Source organism: Nomascus leucogenys, chromosome 12 (genome assembly GCF_006542625.1).
Source record: "Nomascus leucogenys isolate Asia chromosome 12, Asia_NLE_v1, whole genome shotgun sequence".
Classification (NCBI taxonomy): Eukaryota; Metazoa; Chordata; class Mammalia; order Primates; family Hylobatidae; genus Nomascus; species Nomascus leucogenys.
Window position 1 is genome coordinate 14,881,162 of NC_044392.1, and position 15,492 is coordinate 14,896,653.

Below are 15,492 nucleotides of genomic sequence, written 5' to 3' on the forward strand. Positions count from 1 at the left end.
CCGTCTTCCTTTGGTTGCTTTGGTAGTTTTCTTATTTGTTTTGTTCCCAAGAATATGCTGGGGCACACCCAACCCTATTGACCAAAACTAAGAGGACACAGAGAATCCTACTCCGGGGGAGGTTATCCTGGGAAAGCCACCAGTGAGCTTAGGAGTAGGTGCCTTTCTAGGTCTTTCTAGCCTGGAAGAGGTCTTTGTGAAAACCAAGCCTAGCTCCATATAGTACCATTTTGAACTGAACAAGGTACACTGGAAACTCCAGGAATAAGAAAGGCTCCTCAGTACCCATTAAAGTGGGATATGTAGCTGCTGAAGATGGTGGGAGGGGCAGGGTCTCTGGGGATGACCATCTTTCTTCTTGATAGTTCCATAGCACTAAAGTAACACAATCATTTCTTTCTTTTTTAGTCCTGGACGATCCCCAGTTTCCTTTGACAGTGAAATCATAATGATGAATCATGTGTACAAAGAAAGATTCCCAAAGGTAAGGATCCATTTAAAAGGAGAGTGGCAATACCCCTCAGGGTGGCTGCCTACAGCCAGCCCCAATGGGAAGACTCTGGAGTGAAGGAATGAAGTAATGCCTCCAGAGGTAACCAAGAAGAAGAACAGAAAGTCAGCCAGGAGGCTGTGGACACAGCAACAAGGGCTTCCAGACTGCTGGAGAAGGAGACAGCAGGATATGAGTTTGGGAACTGTATTTGCAGAGCCTTTGTTTCTTCACTACCCAGAAGTAGAGTTATCCAGAGGGAATGTCAGAAAGGGATCCCACCATGTATTAAAGAGGAAAGAAAGAACTGGAGGCTTTACTTCTCACTGTGCATATGAGGATCCGTGAGTCAGGGTTCACTCATTGCAGGATTTGCCCTCTGGTGGCATCTTCATTTGATAGAGATTTCTTAAGCAGCACCTCATTACCAGGTGTCAGAGTACACAGACAGAAGTAGGCTGCACTGGCAAGAAGGCCAGAGAGAGCAGTAGGAGTGGGAGACAGATCTCAGAGTTGCTTGCTAACATTTGAATTTTCATTTTCAAGCAGGAAAATGCTGAGGGAGGAAAGTAGGTTGTTATCCTGAGATAGCTGAGAAGTAGCATTCATAACTCTGCTGCTTGGCTGTGAACCTCCTTGTATATGGAACTAGGATCTTGTTTCCCATTTGCATGTCTCTTTTTTTGTTAAGAGATGGAGTCTTGCTCTGTCACCCAGGCTGGAGTGCAATGTCGCCATCTCGGCTCACTGCAGCCTCTGCCTCCGGGGTTCAAACAGTTCTCCTGCCTCAGCCTCCTGAGATGCTGGGACTACAGGCATGCGCCACCAGCCCGGCTAATTTTTGTATTTTTAGTAGAGACAGGTTTTGCCATGTTAGCCAGGCTGGTCTCGAACTCCTGACCTCAGGTGATCCACCTGCCTCAGCCTCCCAAAGTGCTGGGATTACAGGCATGAGCCACTGTACCTGGCCCCATTTGCATGTCTTTTTCAACACCACATGCCTGTACGCTGTGACCTGGCCTCCTGAAGATAGGCCCTGTTCCTGACTGAGAGGGGATACTGGACTGCAGAACCCATGCCCTGTGGTCTGTGCCTTCCAGCTTTGGAGTGGGCACTAGAAAATAAGCGTGAAGAAGGAGGCAGAACAAACACCTAGGAATTCATTTTGATGTATATGGTGTTTATGAAGTTTGGGAGTATATAATGTTGAGAAATGTATCTCATGCTTCTCCTCCTCCTCCTTGTATATTAGGTGTTTTTGTAGCATTGGATGTTTGTGTTTATAGGCATGTTTCCAGTTCCTTCCTATAGGATGAACTATTGTTGGAGAAAATGTGTTAAGATTCCTTCACTTCCTTCTTTCTCCTCTACTCCCACTTTTTCACCTTCTTCCTCTTTCATTCTCCACGTAGACACACCACATATATAGGTATGTAGGTATACATTTGCCTAAACACACACTGGAAATCAGAAATCACCACCTGGTAGCAAAAGAAATAAGGCAGAGTCTTAGATAGGCAGCTAAGAAATCGTTCACAGATGTGTATCTGTCATTTTGACATGACTGTGTAGTTAGGTCCCTAAGAGGTTTGGAGCCAGACCTCCATTCTCCTCTGCTGGGGATCCAGGCCAGGGTCATGTTCCTATCCACAGTCCCCCCATTCCAACTCACCATCTGTGACCAGACAGGTTCACTAAGCAGCTCTCCAAGCACCTGCCTAGCTCCCTTGGGGTCCTAAGGTGTTAAGTAAGAGGATCCTGAGATAAATGAAACTCTCACTTAAAGAACTTCCCAGTTTAGAAACCAGCAGTGCCCATGCACTAAGTTTACACAGTTGGGAGGTCCAGTGGAAGAACAGAGGAATGGAAACCCATTTGCCTGGGGAAATGAAAGACTTCCCAGAGGAGACACAATATTTGAATTGAGATTAGAAGGAGAATTAGGAGTTTGCCAGGCAGGCTTGGCAGAGTGAAAAAGCCACACACAGGGAACAGCATAAACAGGCATGAAACAGCATAGTAAAAGAGGAAGATAGCAAACACTTGTGTGTCCTTACAGCAAAAGAGCTTGCCCTGGAGGGAGTTGGGGGAGATGGGCAAGACCAGGTGAAAGAGGGCCTTGAATATAAAGCTAAGGCATCTTGAGTTGACTTTACTTGAAGGTGATCTATTAACGTCTTCAGTTATCAGGTTTCCCAAATGCAGTGTAAGGAAACCAGGATCACAGGGAGCCCATTATTTTGCTATTTCCAGGTCCTTCAGGCTTAGCTCCAACTGAGCTGGAACTAGAAGGGAAGTGTTTCTTTCTTGCTTTTCTTCCCAGGCCACTGCACAAATGGAAGAGCGACTAGCAGAATTTATTTCCTCCAACACTCCAGACAGCGTGCTGCCCTTGGCAGATGGAGCCCTGAGCTTTATTCATCATCAGGTGATTGAGATGGCCCGAGACTGCCTGGATAAATCTCAGAGTGGCCTCATTACATCACAATACTTCTACGAACTTCAAGAGAATTTGGAGAAACTTTTACAAGATGTGAGTGTCCTTGTGCTGGGGTTCTGAAAAAACCTCCACCTGGTATTGGATTCATAATCCCAAGCTAAGATCAGGGCATTAGTGGTATTCTCAGTCTTCACAGACTGCTTGTTACCCACCCTCAAAGGTAGAGCTGAGGGACTTAGATTCCTCCTCAGTCCCCTGCAATACTGAGAGAAGCCTGCTTGGTATCAAAGGAAGTCACTTCTGTTCCTTTTCTAAATCCAAAATTGTATTACTTTGTTGTATTACGCGAAGCTCCACCATGGGTAGTAGTCATAAGTATTTGACTAGGAGGTTTGCTACCCAAAGCCAAAAAGTGGCTCCAGTGGCTGTGACGGGCTTTCTTCTACTGGAAATACTGGTTTAAGCGAGGCTTCAGACTGTTTATCCTCAGCCAAGGGAAAACAGGTATGAAGCTTGCACGATGGGTTTAGCCATTTTCATGGTGAGAAGTTCTCAGTTGGGACTTACATGTTTTGAGACCTGATCCTCCCTGGTGTGAAAAAATCTCTGGGAGGCTAAAGGTAAAGTAATCCAGAGATGGCCAAGACCAAAGCACGTGAGAGTTCTTAAGCACTGCTTCCTGCACGAGCGCTTCCTTTGCTATCAGCCTCTTGATTAAGGTGGCCAGATGCCATCTCACTCAGACCACAGTGGCTCCATGTTATCCATTAATACAGTTTGGGAGAGAGAGGATGTGCCTGTCCCCCCAGAGCTCATCACGTCACTAGAGAATTTCCCAGTCCAGAACCCCTTATTACCTCCAGACCAAGACCTCTCTCTCTGGAGTAGTACCAACTGAGCTGAGGGCCCAGGGCTAGTGATCAAAAGGACATCAGTGTGCTCATCTAGAAATAAGAAGGAGCAGGGAGTTTAAACAAATTTTCAGAGAACAGTTGAATCTAGAGAAAGGGTGACTAAAGATGATCATGATTATTGTTGTCAAGTAGTGGAAAGTTTCGCATATATAAAAGAGAGCAGATTGTTCTTAGTACCCCTGAAAGACATAATTAGTCCAGTGGGCAGAAGTTACAGCGAGAAAGGTTTTGATTTAATAGGTGAAAAAGTAGTTCCTTCTACAAAAATATCTTTTTGTGATTTCAGAAGAAATACTTAAAATGAAACACTGTAGAAGTATAACTTTAGAAAGCCAGAGTCCCATGAAAATCACTGGTAGCTGTTTGTTTCTGTTCAACAAAAGCTTTCTGACAGTTTTCCAGCAACGGAAAGGGGTACCCGAGAGACATATAGGAATCAGGATTACTGCATCAGATAAAGGATTAATGGAGAGTAACTTCCAAGTTTCCTGGTATGTTTAAGATTTATCTTCTAAAATGCTAAAGTCAGAGCCTTGCCCAAAACCTTTAGGCATTTTCCCAGACTGACTGCTTGTGCGGTTAGGTTGTTTGATACAATAGGAAGAGCACTGAATTTGCAGCCAGTTTGTTGATCTGTTCCCTAATTTGTGAAGCCCTTGGAATGCAGAAAAGAATTCAGTGCAGGCTCTATCTTAGGGAATTTGCCATCGATGGGGTTACAGACCCATCAACATGTACTTAATAAAAATAACAGCTATTACTACACTGAATGCTTTATATGAATTCTCTCACTTCCACTGACTACAATACAATGTGATTGATGAGCACTAGAGATAAGCAGGTTCTGAGCACAGAGGAGGATATGCTGACTCTTTGTGGAAAGTTCAGGGAAGGCTAGATCTTAACAAACAGGTAGGAGTTCACTGAAGCTAGGAGACAGCATAAACAACCTCTTGCTTGGGCACAGTGGCTCATGCCTGTAATCCCAGCACTTTGGGAGGCCAGGATGGGAGGATCACTTGAGCCCAGGAGCTTGAGACCAGCCTGAGCAACAAAGTGAGACCCCCTCTCTACATTAGCCTGGCGTTTCACCATGTTGGCCAGGCTGGTCTCAAACTCCTGACCTCAAGTGATCGCCCTGCCTCGGCCTCTCAAAGTGCTGAGATTACAGGTGTGAGCCACTACACCCGACCAGCTGGCAGATGAATTGGAAGAATTGGACTGGGGGCCAGATGCTGAACGGCCTTGTGAAGAGCTTAGATTGTATCATGAAGGCAGTGGGTATCATCCAATGTGACAAATTGAAAAATGACCTGATCAGATTTTAGAATAATCAAAGTAACATTTATGGAGCATTTAATACATGCTAGACACTATATTACCTCATTTAATTTATCTGATTAAATCTTCACAACTCTGTAAGGAAGGTACTTAATATTATTTCCTAAATTTACAGATAAGGAAACTAAGTTAGCTCAAGATAACTGATTTTTTTAAGTAGCAAAACCAGGACCCAATCCCAGGTTTGGCTTATTCCAGAGCCTAAGATCATACATTTTCAAACAGTCAACAAACATTGACTGACATCTGCTGTATAGGAGGCACTCTGCTAGGCTTAGCATTTGAGGAAAGAAAAAGGGCCAGGTGCGGTGGCTCACTCCTGTAATGCCAGCACTTTGGGAGGCTGAGGCAGGCAGATCACCTGAGGTCGGGAGTTCCAGACCAGCCTGATCAACATGGAGAAAACCCATCTCTACTAAAAATACAAAATTAGCTGAGCATGGTGATGCATGCCTGTAATCCCAGCTGCTCAGGAGGCTGAGGCAGGAGAATCGCTTGAACTCAGGAGGCGGAGGTTGCGGTGAGCCAAGATCATGCCATTGCACTCCAGCCTGGGCAATAAAAGTGAAACTCTGTCTCAAAAAAAAATAAAATAAAATAAAAAGACACAGAGCCTCTTTACTCACTAGACCCAGCAGTGTAGCTGTAGAGACAGACAGCTCTTTATGAAACAGCATGACAGTACCATGTGGTATGCATGAACAGCCAAGAGAACATGTTAAAGACAGCAATTCTTTTTCTTCTCGTGTGTGTGTATATGTGTGTTGGGAACAGGAGACAGGTTTTAAATGAATAAATGAGATTTCACCAACTGCTCAACCTTTCTCTTCATTTCATAACCAATACTTTAAAAGAAGAAAAGTCCTCATTTACTGTTTTTCTTTCCTTGTATCCTATTTACTACTCAATCTTCTGCCTTCCAGTTTCCCTTCCCACCAGTCTATCAAAACTGTTCAGGCAAAATTCACCAAGGAACTCATTGGCCAATTGCCAAATCCTATGGCCACTTTCAGTTCCCATCTTCTGCCACCTCTCCATGGAGCACAGTGAATACTTCCTAAACTTCCTTCCCCAGTTGTCAATTCACCGTTCTCACCAGTCTTGCTGCCTCTTCACAAGTTCCTTTGCTGCCCACCTCTTCCTACTGGTGTGTCACAGGGCACCATCCTGCATGCCTGGTCTCCCCTTTCTCCTTCCTCCACTCTCTCTCTGATGTCTTGCCACCTGCTCCCATGTCTTCAGTTGTCATCTCTACGCTGAGGACTCCCACATGTGGCTGCCACTCTTACTGTTCTCCTGAGCTTCAGATCAGTGCACCCAGCTGCCTGCTGGACTCCTCCACTTTGACTTCCCCATATTGGTTCTTATTCTTTGGTTGCACTTAATAGAAACTGACTCAGAATAGTTTAAACAGTAAAGGGAAGCATTATAAGAATAAAGGGGGTAGGTCTTAGAGAATTGAAGTGAGGGATATAACCAGGCCTTAAGAAGGAACCAGAACTAGAAACCAGAAGCTCCGGGAAGCTCAGGAAGTCTTCATTCTTCCTTTTTCTGTATGCATCTTTTCCTCTATTTCCATGGTAGGTATGGCCATCCCTTTTCACAGTTCTTAAACAGTTCTGCCACACTGACGTTAACAATTGTCTTTCTATCCTTTTTTAAATTCCTAGGAAAGTGATCCTGTCTGGTCAGCTATTAGAGGTGGGAGGGAAGGTGCAGACACACAGTACAAATGTGGCTCCTAGAAACCAGAGCAGTTCTCAGGAAAAAAGAGAAAGGCCCATGGGCCAAGCAGATACCCAAGAGACTCTCATATAGGTGCCTGAAACTCTACACGCCCAGAACTGAGCTTATCTTTTCTGCCTAGCTGTTCTTTCTCTAAAACCAAATGCAGTACATTCTTTACCTATCACCTAAATGGCTTCTTACAGTTACTATTTCACTTATTCATTGAAATTTTCCTAAAATTGAAGTTGTAGTTGCCTTCTGTTCGTGCTTCTTTCACCGCTTATCTGCTTCTGCAGTAGCCCACGTCTGTCCCCTTGTTTGCATTTTCTGCCTTGACCTATGCCTTTTTCATCTGAATTATTAGAATTGCCTGCTAATGGGTTTTCCTGCATTTAGCCTTGCCGTCTTTAGCGTACTCTCTACACTGCAGCCAGAGTGATCCTTCTGAAGTACCTTTCTGGTCATATCACTCCTCGGCTTTGAAGTCTTTCTACTCCTTACAGTCTAGGGTGGAAAGTGAACGTCAGTGAAGGCGCCCTTGAGAGCTGCCCCTTGAGCTGGGGTCTGGAGGGTAAGTGAGGCTTGTTGGATGGAGGAGCAGGTACAGGGGCATTTCTTGGTGTCATGTAGTGTTCTAAAGCTCAAATGGTTCCCTATGAGCAACCCGCTCCCTCTCACAGCCAGCCAGCCTTCTCTGAGTTCCTTGCTTTGCGGAGCTCTCTATGCTACCGAACTGTTTCTCCCTGGAGTCAGCTCTGCCTTGTCTGGTCCTGCTTAGCCCAGCCACATTGGGCCAATAGATTAAGCAACGCTTCTTTTCTCTATAGGCTCATGAGCGCTCAGAGAGCTCAGAAGTGGCTTTTGTGATGCAGCTGGTGAAAAAGCTGATGATTGTCATTGCCCGCCCAGCACGTCTCCTGGAATGCCTGGTGAGTGGACTCTAGGAAAGTCGGGTGGGCAGATTTAGAGGAGGGCTATAGAGGAAGTATCCTGATGACAGCAAAACTGTGGTGGTAACCACTGCCATTTCTGTTGCTTAGGTCCTTATTTAAGTATGATTTGCCACCATTGGGGGACTAAACAGGTTTTTTTGAGGACAAATGTATGGTCCTAAGGGGACGTGGCAGGGAGAATTATTAGTCTAGCCCACCCCCACATGAGCAGGGCTCACATCAGTGGGGGTCTTGGGGATGAGAAGCATCAGGAGCATAGCCCAGTTTAGTGTGCACAAGTTGAGTCCTTCATTTTATCTTCAGCAATACTTGACTGAGTACCTACTTCATGCTAGACACTGGAGATACAGATATGAATAAAGCACAGTTTCTGATCTTGGGATGTTTCCTCTACAGTGCAGTTGGGAAGCATAAGGCATGAGGACATGTAAATAGTAATTACAATACTGCAAGAAGTGTTGCAGTTGAGGTCAGTACACAGCGTAACGGGAACCTGGAAAAGGAAGTGCTTTAGTCTTCCCTGGAAGGAACATTCAGTGAATGCTCCCTGGGGGACCTGAGGCTTATTCAGCAAACTGAAGGATGAGTCTAAGTTTCCCAGATCGGGAGCATGGGAAGGAGCATTCAGTGGGGCACAGGGTGGATTTGAAGAAGTGCTGAGGGATAAGCCTGGAAGGTAGGCTGTGACAGGGTCACGGAGGGTGTCGGGTTCTCGGCTCTGGAGTTTTTCATTACCCTTATGACCACTTGGAGGCACCAGAAAGTTTAGGTAAGAATGTGACATGGCCACATTTACTTTTTTCTTAATATTATTAAGGTATAATTTTCATACAATAAAATATATCCCTTTGATGGTACAGTTCATTGAGATTTAACAAATACACACTTGTAGAATCATAGCCACAGCTGACATAGAGAATATTTCTATCATATAAGTTCCCTTGTGCCCCTTTGAAGTCAGTCCTGTCTTCCTCCTGCTCCCAGACAATAACTTACCTGCTTTGTTTCACTAGGGATGGGTTTGCCTTGTGTACAGTTTCCTAGAAATGAAACCATGTTTCTGTGTGGTTTCTGTAGTATGTTCTGAATTCCTTCACTCAGCATGTTTGTAGAAATTCATACATGTTGTTGCATGTATCAGTAATTGGTTCCTATTTATTTCTGTGTAAATATTACATCCTGAGAAAGATTACTTTGGCTGCAACATGGATAGTGAATTGGAAGAGAGGGCAGGATGAGCCAGGGACATCAGGGCAGAGGTACTCAAAGCAATGCATGTGAGATGGGGTGCCAGAACTCAGACAATGAATGGTAGGATAACAGAGAGAAAGAGGTGGATTAGAGGGGTATTTATGAGAGAGACATTCTGACCAAATAGGAGCTAAGGAAGGATAAGAAGTTAAAAGGACTTCCAGGTCTGGCGTAGGTTATATCCAGATAGGTACAGTTCTCTGAAACAGTGAGGCCACAGGGAATGAGAACAGAGTTCAGAGCAGAGGCTAGTGCTGTGATAGAGCTTAGAGCCTCTCCCTCAGGAACATGAAGTCCTTGGCTAAGCAGGGGCTTGGAGTCAGACCTGGGCTGAATGCTGGTTTTCTGTTCCTTCCTACTTCCGTGATTATGGACAAATCAGTGCATCCCTGCGAGCCTTGATTTCCTCAGTGAGGTCAAAGACTTGCTAGAGGGTTTAACCCAGTGTGTGGCACTTAGTAGGCACTCAGTTATTATGTGCAGACAAGGATTGTGCTTTTCAATGGATCTCCAGCCTCTAGCACATAGGAGGTGCCCAGTAAATATTTAAAGGTATACATGCACCAGTAGGGCTGTGCCAAAGCTCTTGTGAGCCATAATTGAGTGTGTGCCAGGACTGCTGTGGACTGGGCATCTGAATACACCAGACAGTGCCACCTGGCTGATGGAAAGCATGGGACCAGAACAATAGGCTGAGCTCTCTTTAGAGTAAAACCTCTAGTTCTTATTGCCAGGAAGACAGCATATGCTTAGTATGTCCAATCTGGAGGTGACCTGTAAGACATCTTTGTCCCCATTCCTGTGATCCCTGAATCATGTTGTTTCTGAATATTCAGGGGTGGGAGTGTCCTATCACAGAGAAAGTCTTGTTCATCTCAGTCTACTATATGCTCTAAAACCAAAGAGGCCAGCAGCTTTCGCTTATATCTGTCACCACTGACTACCTCTCTCCCTTGGTACAGGAGTTTGACCCTGAAGAGTTCTACCACCTTTTAGAAGCAGCTGAGGGCCACGCCAAAGAGGGACAAGGAATTAAATGTGACATTCCCCGCTACATCGTTAGCCAGCTGGGCCTCACACGGGATCCCCTAGAGGGTGAGCATGCTGCCTAGTGGCTGCAAAGAGGCCCCACCGCTGCTGGCAAGCTCTAATAGCAGGGAAGCTGCTTGGAAAAGAGACTTAGCTTGGACATGGACACAACATGGCCCCGGGGGCCTCAGGATTTTAGGAGATACACTGTGATCTCTGTGACAAAACCGTCTTTACTTTGGAACTGCTGTTCACATCTGTGTGATAGATCCCAACCTGGATTGCATTGGCCCGGCTGAGTTGCATTTAGAACCTCATTTCCAAAGAGGTCAACAACAAAGGGCCACAATCACATTTGCAAAAATGGTCACCTCCTCTGCAACTTGCCTCTCCTCTTGGCCACCTTACGGGTCTTCCTGTGTCTTTGGGGTGGTCTAACACAGGGCTTCAGAGGATATCGCCATTCTTCTGGGCTTCCTGCTGAACCCCTGCAGCAACCATGGGCTTCCAAGTCCCTGGTCTGTAGGTATCCTGCTCCTGCCTTCTGTGCTTCCCAGCCCCATCCAGTGAAGCAGTCTTGGCCAGCAGGATGGGAACTAGTAACCCAGTTTCAGGCCCTGTTTTCCAGGAAATGTCCCAAGTTTATAGAATTTGCCAGGCCCTGTGAATGGCAGTGGACTTCTGGAAATGAGAGTAGCAGTAGGATTTGGCTTGTTTCCTGATCCAAAAGCTGGGACTACATTGGGTATAGTGCCGTGGGACTGAATTCACATCCTAGGCTGATGCAAAAAGCATTAATGCCTACCCTACATGCACCTGTTGTGTGATCTGAGGATACTGCTGAGATACCTGACATTGCCACGCACACTTTTCTCTTGTGTCTTTGTTTCCAGAAATGGCCCAGTTGAGCAGCTGTGACAGTCCTGACACTCCAGAGACAGATGATTCTATTGAGGTAAAAACCCTCAGCTCCTACCCCATTCCTGGAGCCTGGACCCTGTGAAGCAAAGAGCTATGAATTCTCTTTAAGAGAGTATCTGAGGAAGGGATGGGGGAGTTGGTGACAGCAAACGCTGAGAAGTCATTCTACTCCCAGAAGAATGGGCAGGAGACTGCACTAGAGCTGAGAGCTGAGAAGATGCTAGAGCCACAGCTTCTGCAAGGATCTGGGCTCTGAGAAGCATGCCTATCTCCTGCCTTTTCCCTTGTCTTCCAGGGCCGTGGGGCATCTCTGCCGTCTAAAAAGACACCCTCTGAAGAGGACTTCGAGACCATTAAGCTCATCAGCAATGGCGCCTATGGGTAAAGGCAGGGGTCAGGGTGTGGCCAGGACTGAAGCCAGGTCAGCCTTTGGTCTCTTCCATGTGAGAGTGTATGCTGCCCAGTCCTCTGGGCAGATGCCTCGGGGTGGACCTTCTCACTCCCAGAAGCCTCCTGGGTGGGCAGGAGTTCAGATTCCTCTGACATCCGATCATTGTTCCTTTCCCAGACAAGATTCCCAAGCCTCTTACTACCACGCATCCTCCCTTCCCTGAGCTCTGGGGAAGCATTGAGCCATGTCATCAGGACATGGTCTATCAAGAAATTTAAGAGTTCTATGGACCAAGGGGTCCCAGACCCTTCTCATTGATATGCATGCCCTTGCCCCCTTGTTCTCTGCATTAATTAAGGTGTGAGAGAAGGCAGTTTGGGTGGCAGAGAGCACAGCTCAGGTGCTGAGGGTCCATGGGGGATGGGCCGGACTGTGTTTCCCAGGGCCGTATTCCTGGTGCGGCACAAGTCCACCCGGCAGCGCTTTGCCATGAAGAAGATCAACAAGCAGAACCTGATCCTACGGAACCAGATCCAGCAGGCCTTCGTGGAGCGTGACATACTGACTTTCGCTGAGAACCCCTTTGTGGTCAGCATGTTCTGCTCCTTTGAGACCAAGCGCCACCTGTGCATGGTGATGGAGTACGTTGAAGGTACTGAGGCAAAGGTGGCCTGGCATGGAGGCCAAGGCACAATCTGAGACTTAGCCTTAAACAGGGACCAGCAGCTTTGTACGGAGGTGAAGTTTCAGGGCCCAGCTTTCCAGTCCACCTTTGGCATTGGTTTCTGCCTCAAGATCACAGAGACCATTTGGCCACAGTGGGCACAAAGCTCCCTGCCTCTACCATGAGAGGCATTCATGGGCATTCATGGGCTGGGATAGGATGTAGCAGGCCAGCAGCTATGGAATCTTGCACCCCAAAGCCTGCACGCTCTCTACTGCTGATATCAGACAGCAACAGAGGAGGCAGCAGAGCTGCAAAAGCCCAGGATTGGGTGCTAGGCAGATTGCATCTGGACCCTCAGAAGAAAGGAAAGCCATTAATTACCCTGACTGGCTTGCAAAGGCCAAGCAAAACCAAGTAAAATGCTCTGGGAGTAGAACAGAAGAGCAACATGGGGCATAGTTCTGGAGAGAGGCAGCAGCTTTGCCAGTGGCCTTCCCTCTCACCTCACTGTGTGTACAGCCTCTAAAGACACCGTGCCTAGTCTTGAAGCTGAAGCTGAACAAAACTGTCCTTTAGTGTTTAGTGGGTACATGCTGGGAGTTCATAGTGTTACTTTACTCAGAAACTAAAACCCAGTAAGAAGGAAGTAACATGAACAAATGTTAACGTCTCAGCCAGATGTGTTTACAATATGCAGTATTCCTGTCCTAAAATACTAGGCTGGTACGAAAGTAATTGCATTTTTGCCATTACTTTTAATAAAGGCCTGGGTTCCTTTCCTCTCTGGCCTGAAAAATGTCCATGACAGCTATCAGCAGATTCACTTTACTTTCCACCCCCCTCCATACCCTGTGTATTTTCATGCTGCTAATAAAGGCATACCAGAGACTGGGCAATTTACAAAAGAAAGAGGTTTAATGGACTTACAGTTCCATGTGGCTGGGGAGGCCTCACAATCATGGCAGAAGGTGAAAGGCATGTCTCACATGGCGGCAGACGAGAGAGAGCTTGTGCAGGGAAACTCCCCTTTATAAAACCATCAGATGGGCCGGACGTGGTGGCTCATGCCTGTAATCCCAGCACTTTGGGAGGCTGATCCAGGTGGATCACCCGAGGTCAGGAATTCGAGACCAGCCTGACCAACATGGCAAAACCCCATCTCTACAAAAAATGCAAAAATTAGCTGGGTGTGGTGGTGCATGCCTGTGATCCCAGCTACTCGGGAGGCTGAGGCAGGAGAATTGCTTGAACCTAGGAGGCAGAGGTTGCGGTGAGCTGAGATCACACCACTGCACTCTAGCCTGGGTGACAGAGCAAGACTTTGCCTCAAAAAAATAAATAAATAAAAATAACCATCAGATCTCATGAGACTTACTCACTATCACGAGAATAGCATGGGAAAGACCCACTCCCATGGTTCAGTTATCTCCCTCCAGGTCCCTTCCCACAACACATGGGAATTATGGGAGCTACAATTCAAGATGAGCTATGGGTGAAGACACAGCCAAGCCATATCACCCTGTCTCCCACCCATGCCAGCAGCAAAGGGGCTAGAATCAGAGTCTCCAGCACCAGGATATTCCATGAAGCTGTCTCCTCTGGGACCTCAGAAACTGCCAGATGGGAGCTGGCTAGCTAGAGCAGGGAACTGAATCCTTTCCTCATGGTAGCCTGGGCTTGTTGCAGGGGGAGACTGTGCCACTCTGCTGAAGAATATTGGGGCCCTGCCTGTGGACATGGTGCGTCTATACTTTGCGGAAACTGTGCTGGCCCTGGAGTACTTACACAACTACGGCATCGTGCACCGTGACCTCAAGCCTGACAAGTATGTCCACAATCTGTGTCCCTTGTCCAGGGTCTCCCTCTTGGGTCTCTAGATAAAATGTTGGCAAGCACAGTAGCTCTAAATCTATCTAGATGGCTACTGGGAAAACATGCTCCTGTGTGTGTCCATCTGGGCCTAGTTCTCTAGCCCCCCGACCACCCCAGATGCAGATCATTGCCTCAAGGTCTGGCTGGAACACTATAAAGCTTCGGTGACATGAAAGAGTCACTGAGGAGCCCCACTGAAGAAGCCAAGCAAGAACAAAAGAATAAGCACATCTAGTAGATGGCTAAACAAGTGTCCTGACGTTTACTGACATCTACTCTGTGCCAGCACTATATTGTGGGTTTTTAAATGTAGTCCCTGGCATGTAGAACTTAAGTCTACAGTGGGAGACAGAAATATATGTATATAGGCTTCTTCTCAGAGGGTATTAGTCAAGTGGAAAAAGGAAGACCTGCTTTCTAAAGCAGGAGAGCAGAATGTGCAGAGGCACACAGGTGCGAGAGAACAGCACTTGTTCAGGAACTACAAATAGTACAATATGGCGACAGCTTAGATGGTGAGAGAGTAGTAAGAGAAAAGGCTAGAGAGAGAGGCAGGAACTAGTCCATCAAGGGCCCTTTTGTTATATTTGGGTTTTACTTTAAAGGGGCCTAGAGAGTCTTGGAAGGGTCTGCTAACCAAAGATACGATAGAATGGCATGCCCAGATTATGATTTAGGTTTAGAAAGCTCACTCTGCTGATGAAAAGAGACACTGAGACCACTGCCAAAGAGATACTGAGACCAGGGCAAAGATAGCAATGCCTGCAGCAGAACAGGGAGTTAGAATAGAAAGAAGAGGGGTAGCGTGGTGAAGAAGAAAGGAAAGAGGATCAGGCTGGGGTGGGGGTAGGAAAGGAAGTGAGGGAACAGAAGAAGCTGGGATGTGTTCCAGATTTCCAGCTTGGGACTGGTGCAGGGTGATAAACCTCTGTGGGAGAAAGTGGCTTTGACGTAAGACAGACCTGAATTCAAATGGCCACTCTTCTGCTTATTAAGTCTGAGTTTGAGTCTATTAATTAAAATTTCCCTGACCCTCACGTTCCTCCTTTCTAAAATAGGGAATAATTACCCCTACCTTTGATGTGTTACTCTAGAAAACATTTCAGGGGCCAGAATATTTTTAAAGCACTTAGCATAGAGCTCAACAGATAACTGAAATTACTGTTTTTCACTGAGGAGGGGAACCAGTTGGGAGGCATGACTTTGTTTTGGACAGGTTGAGTTTGTGAAGCCTGTAAGACACATGGGCAGTTGGGTAGGCCTGGAGATCAAAAGGGAAGTCAGAGCCAGAGGTACTATTTGGGGAATCATTAGAATAAAAGGGTGGCAGGGTAAAGCCTTCAGCACAAAATGAGTGGCTCAGGCAGAGTATATAAAGGGATCTTAGTTCTAGTTTCTCCCAACTAACCCTCTTCCCAGGACCAGCCATGGACATGGAACAAAACGATGTGTGCCCCCTGCCCCTCTCCCTGGGCCACTCAGACTGGGAGAGGGG

At 46.6% G+C, this 15,492-nt stretch overlaps 1 protein-coding gene across 9 annotated transcripts in view; it reads left to right on the plus strand.

The window, feature by feature from the left end:
* The window catches only part of MAST2 (microtubule associated serine/threonine kinase 2), a 229,155-nt gene that overhangs the window by 204,932 nt on the left and 8,731 nt on the right, over positions 1–15,492 (plus strand). For all 9 annotated transcript variants that reach the window (XM_030823812.1, XM_030823814.1, XM_030823815.1 and 6 more), the window contains 8 exons: positions 409–484; positions 2,814–3,023; positions 7,741–7,842; positions 10,080–10,212; positions 11,040–11,101; positions 11,363–11,448; positions 11,902–12,110; positions 13,812–13,950. In XM_030823812.1, coding sequence (XP_030679672.1) covers positions 409–484; positions 2,814–3,023; positions 7,741–7,842; positions 10,080–10,212; positions 11,040–11,101; positions 11,363–11,448; positions 11,902–12,110; positions 13,812–13,950 — 1,017 coding nt within the window. The remainder of the gene's footprint in view (positions 1–408; positions 485–2,813; positions 3,024–7,740; positions 7,843–10,079; positions 10,213–11,039; positions 11,102–11,362; positions 11,449–11,901; positions 12,111–13,811; positions 13,951–15,492) is intronic.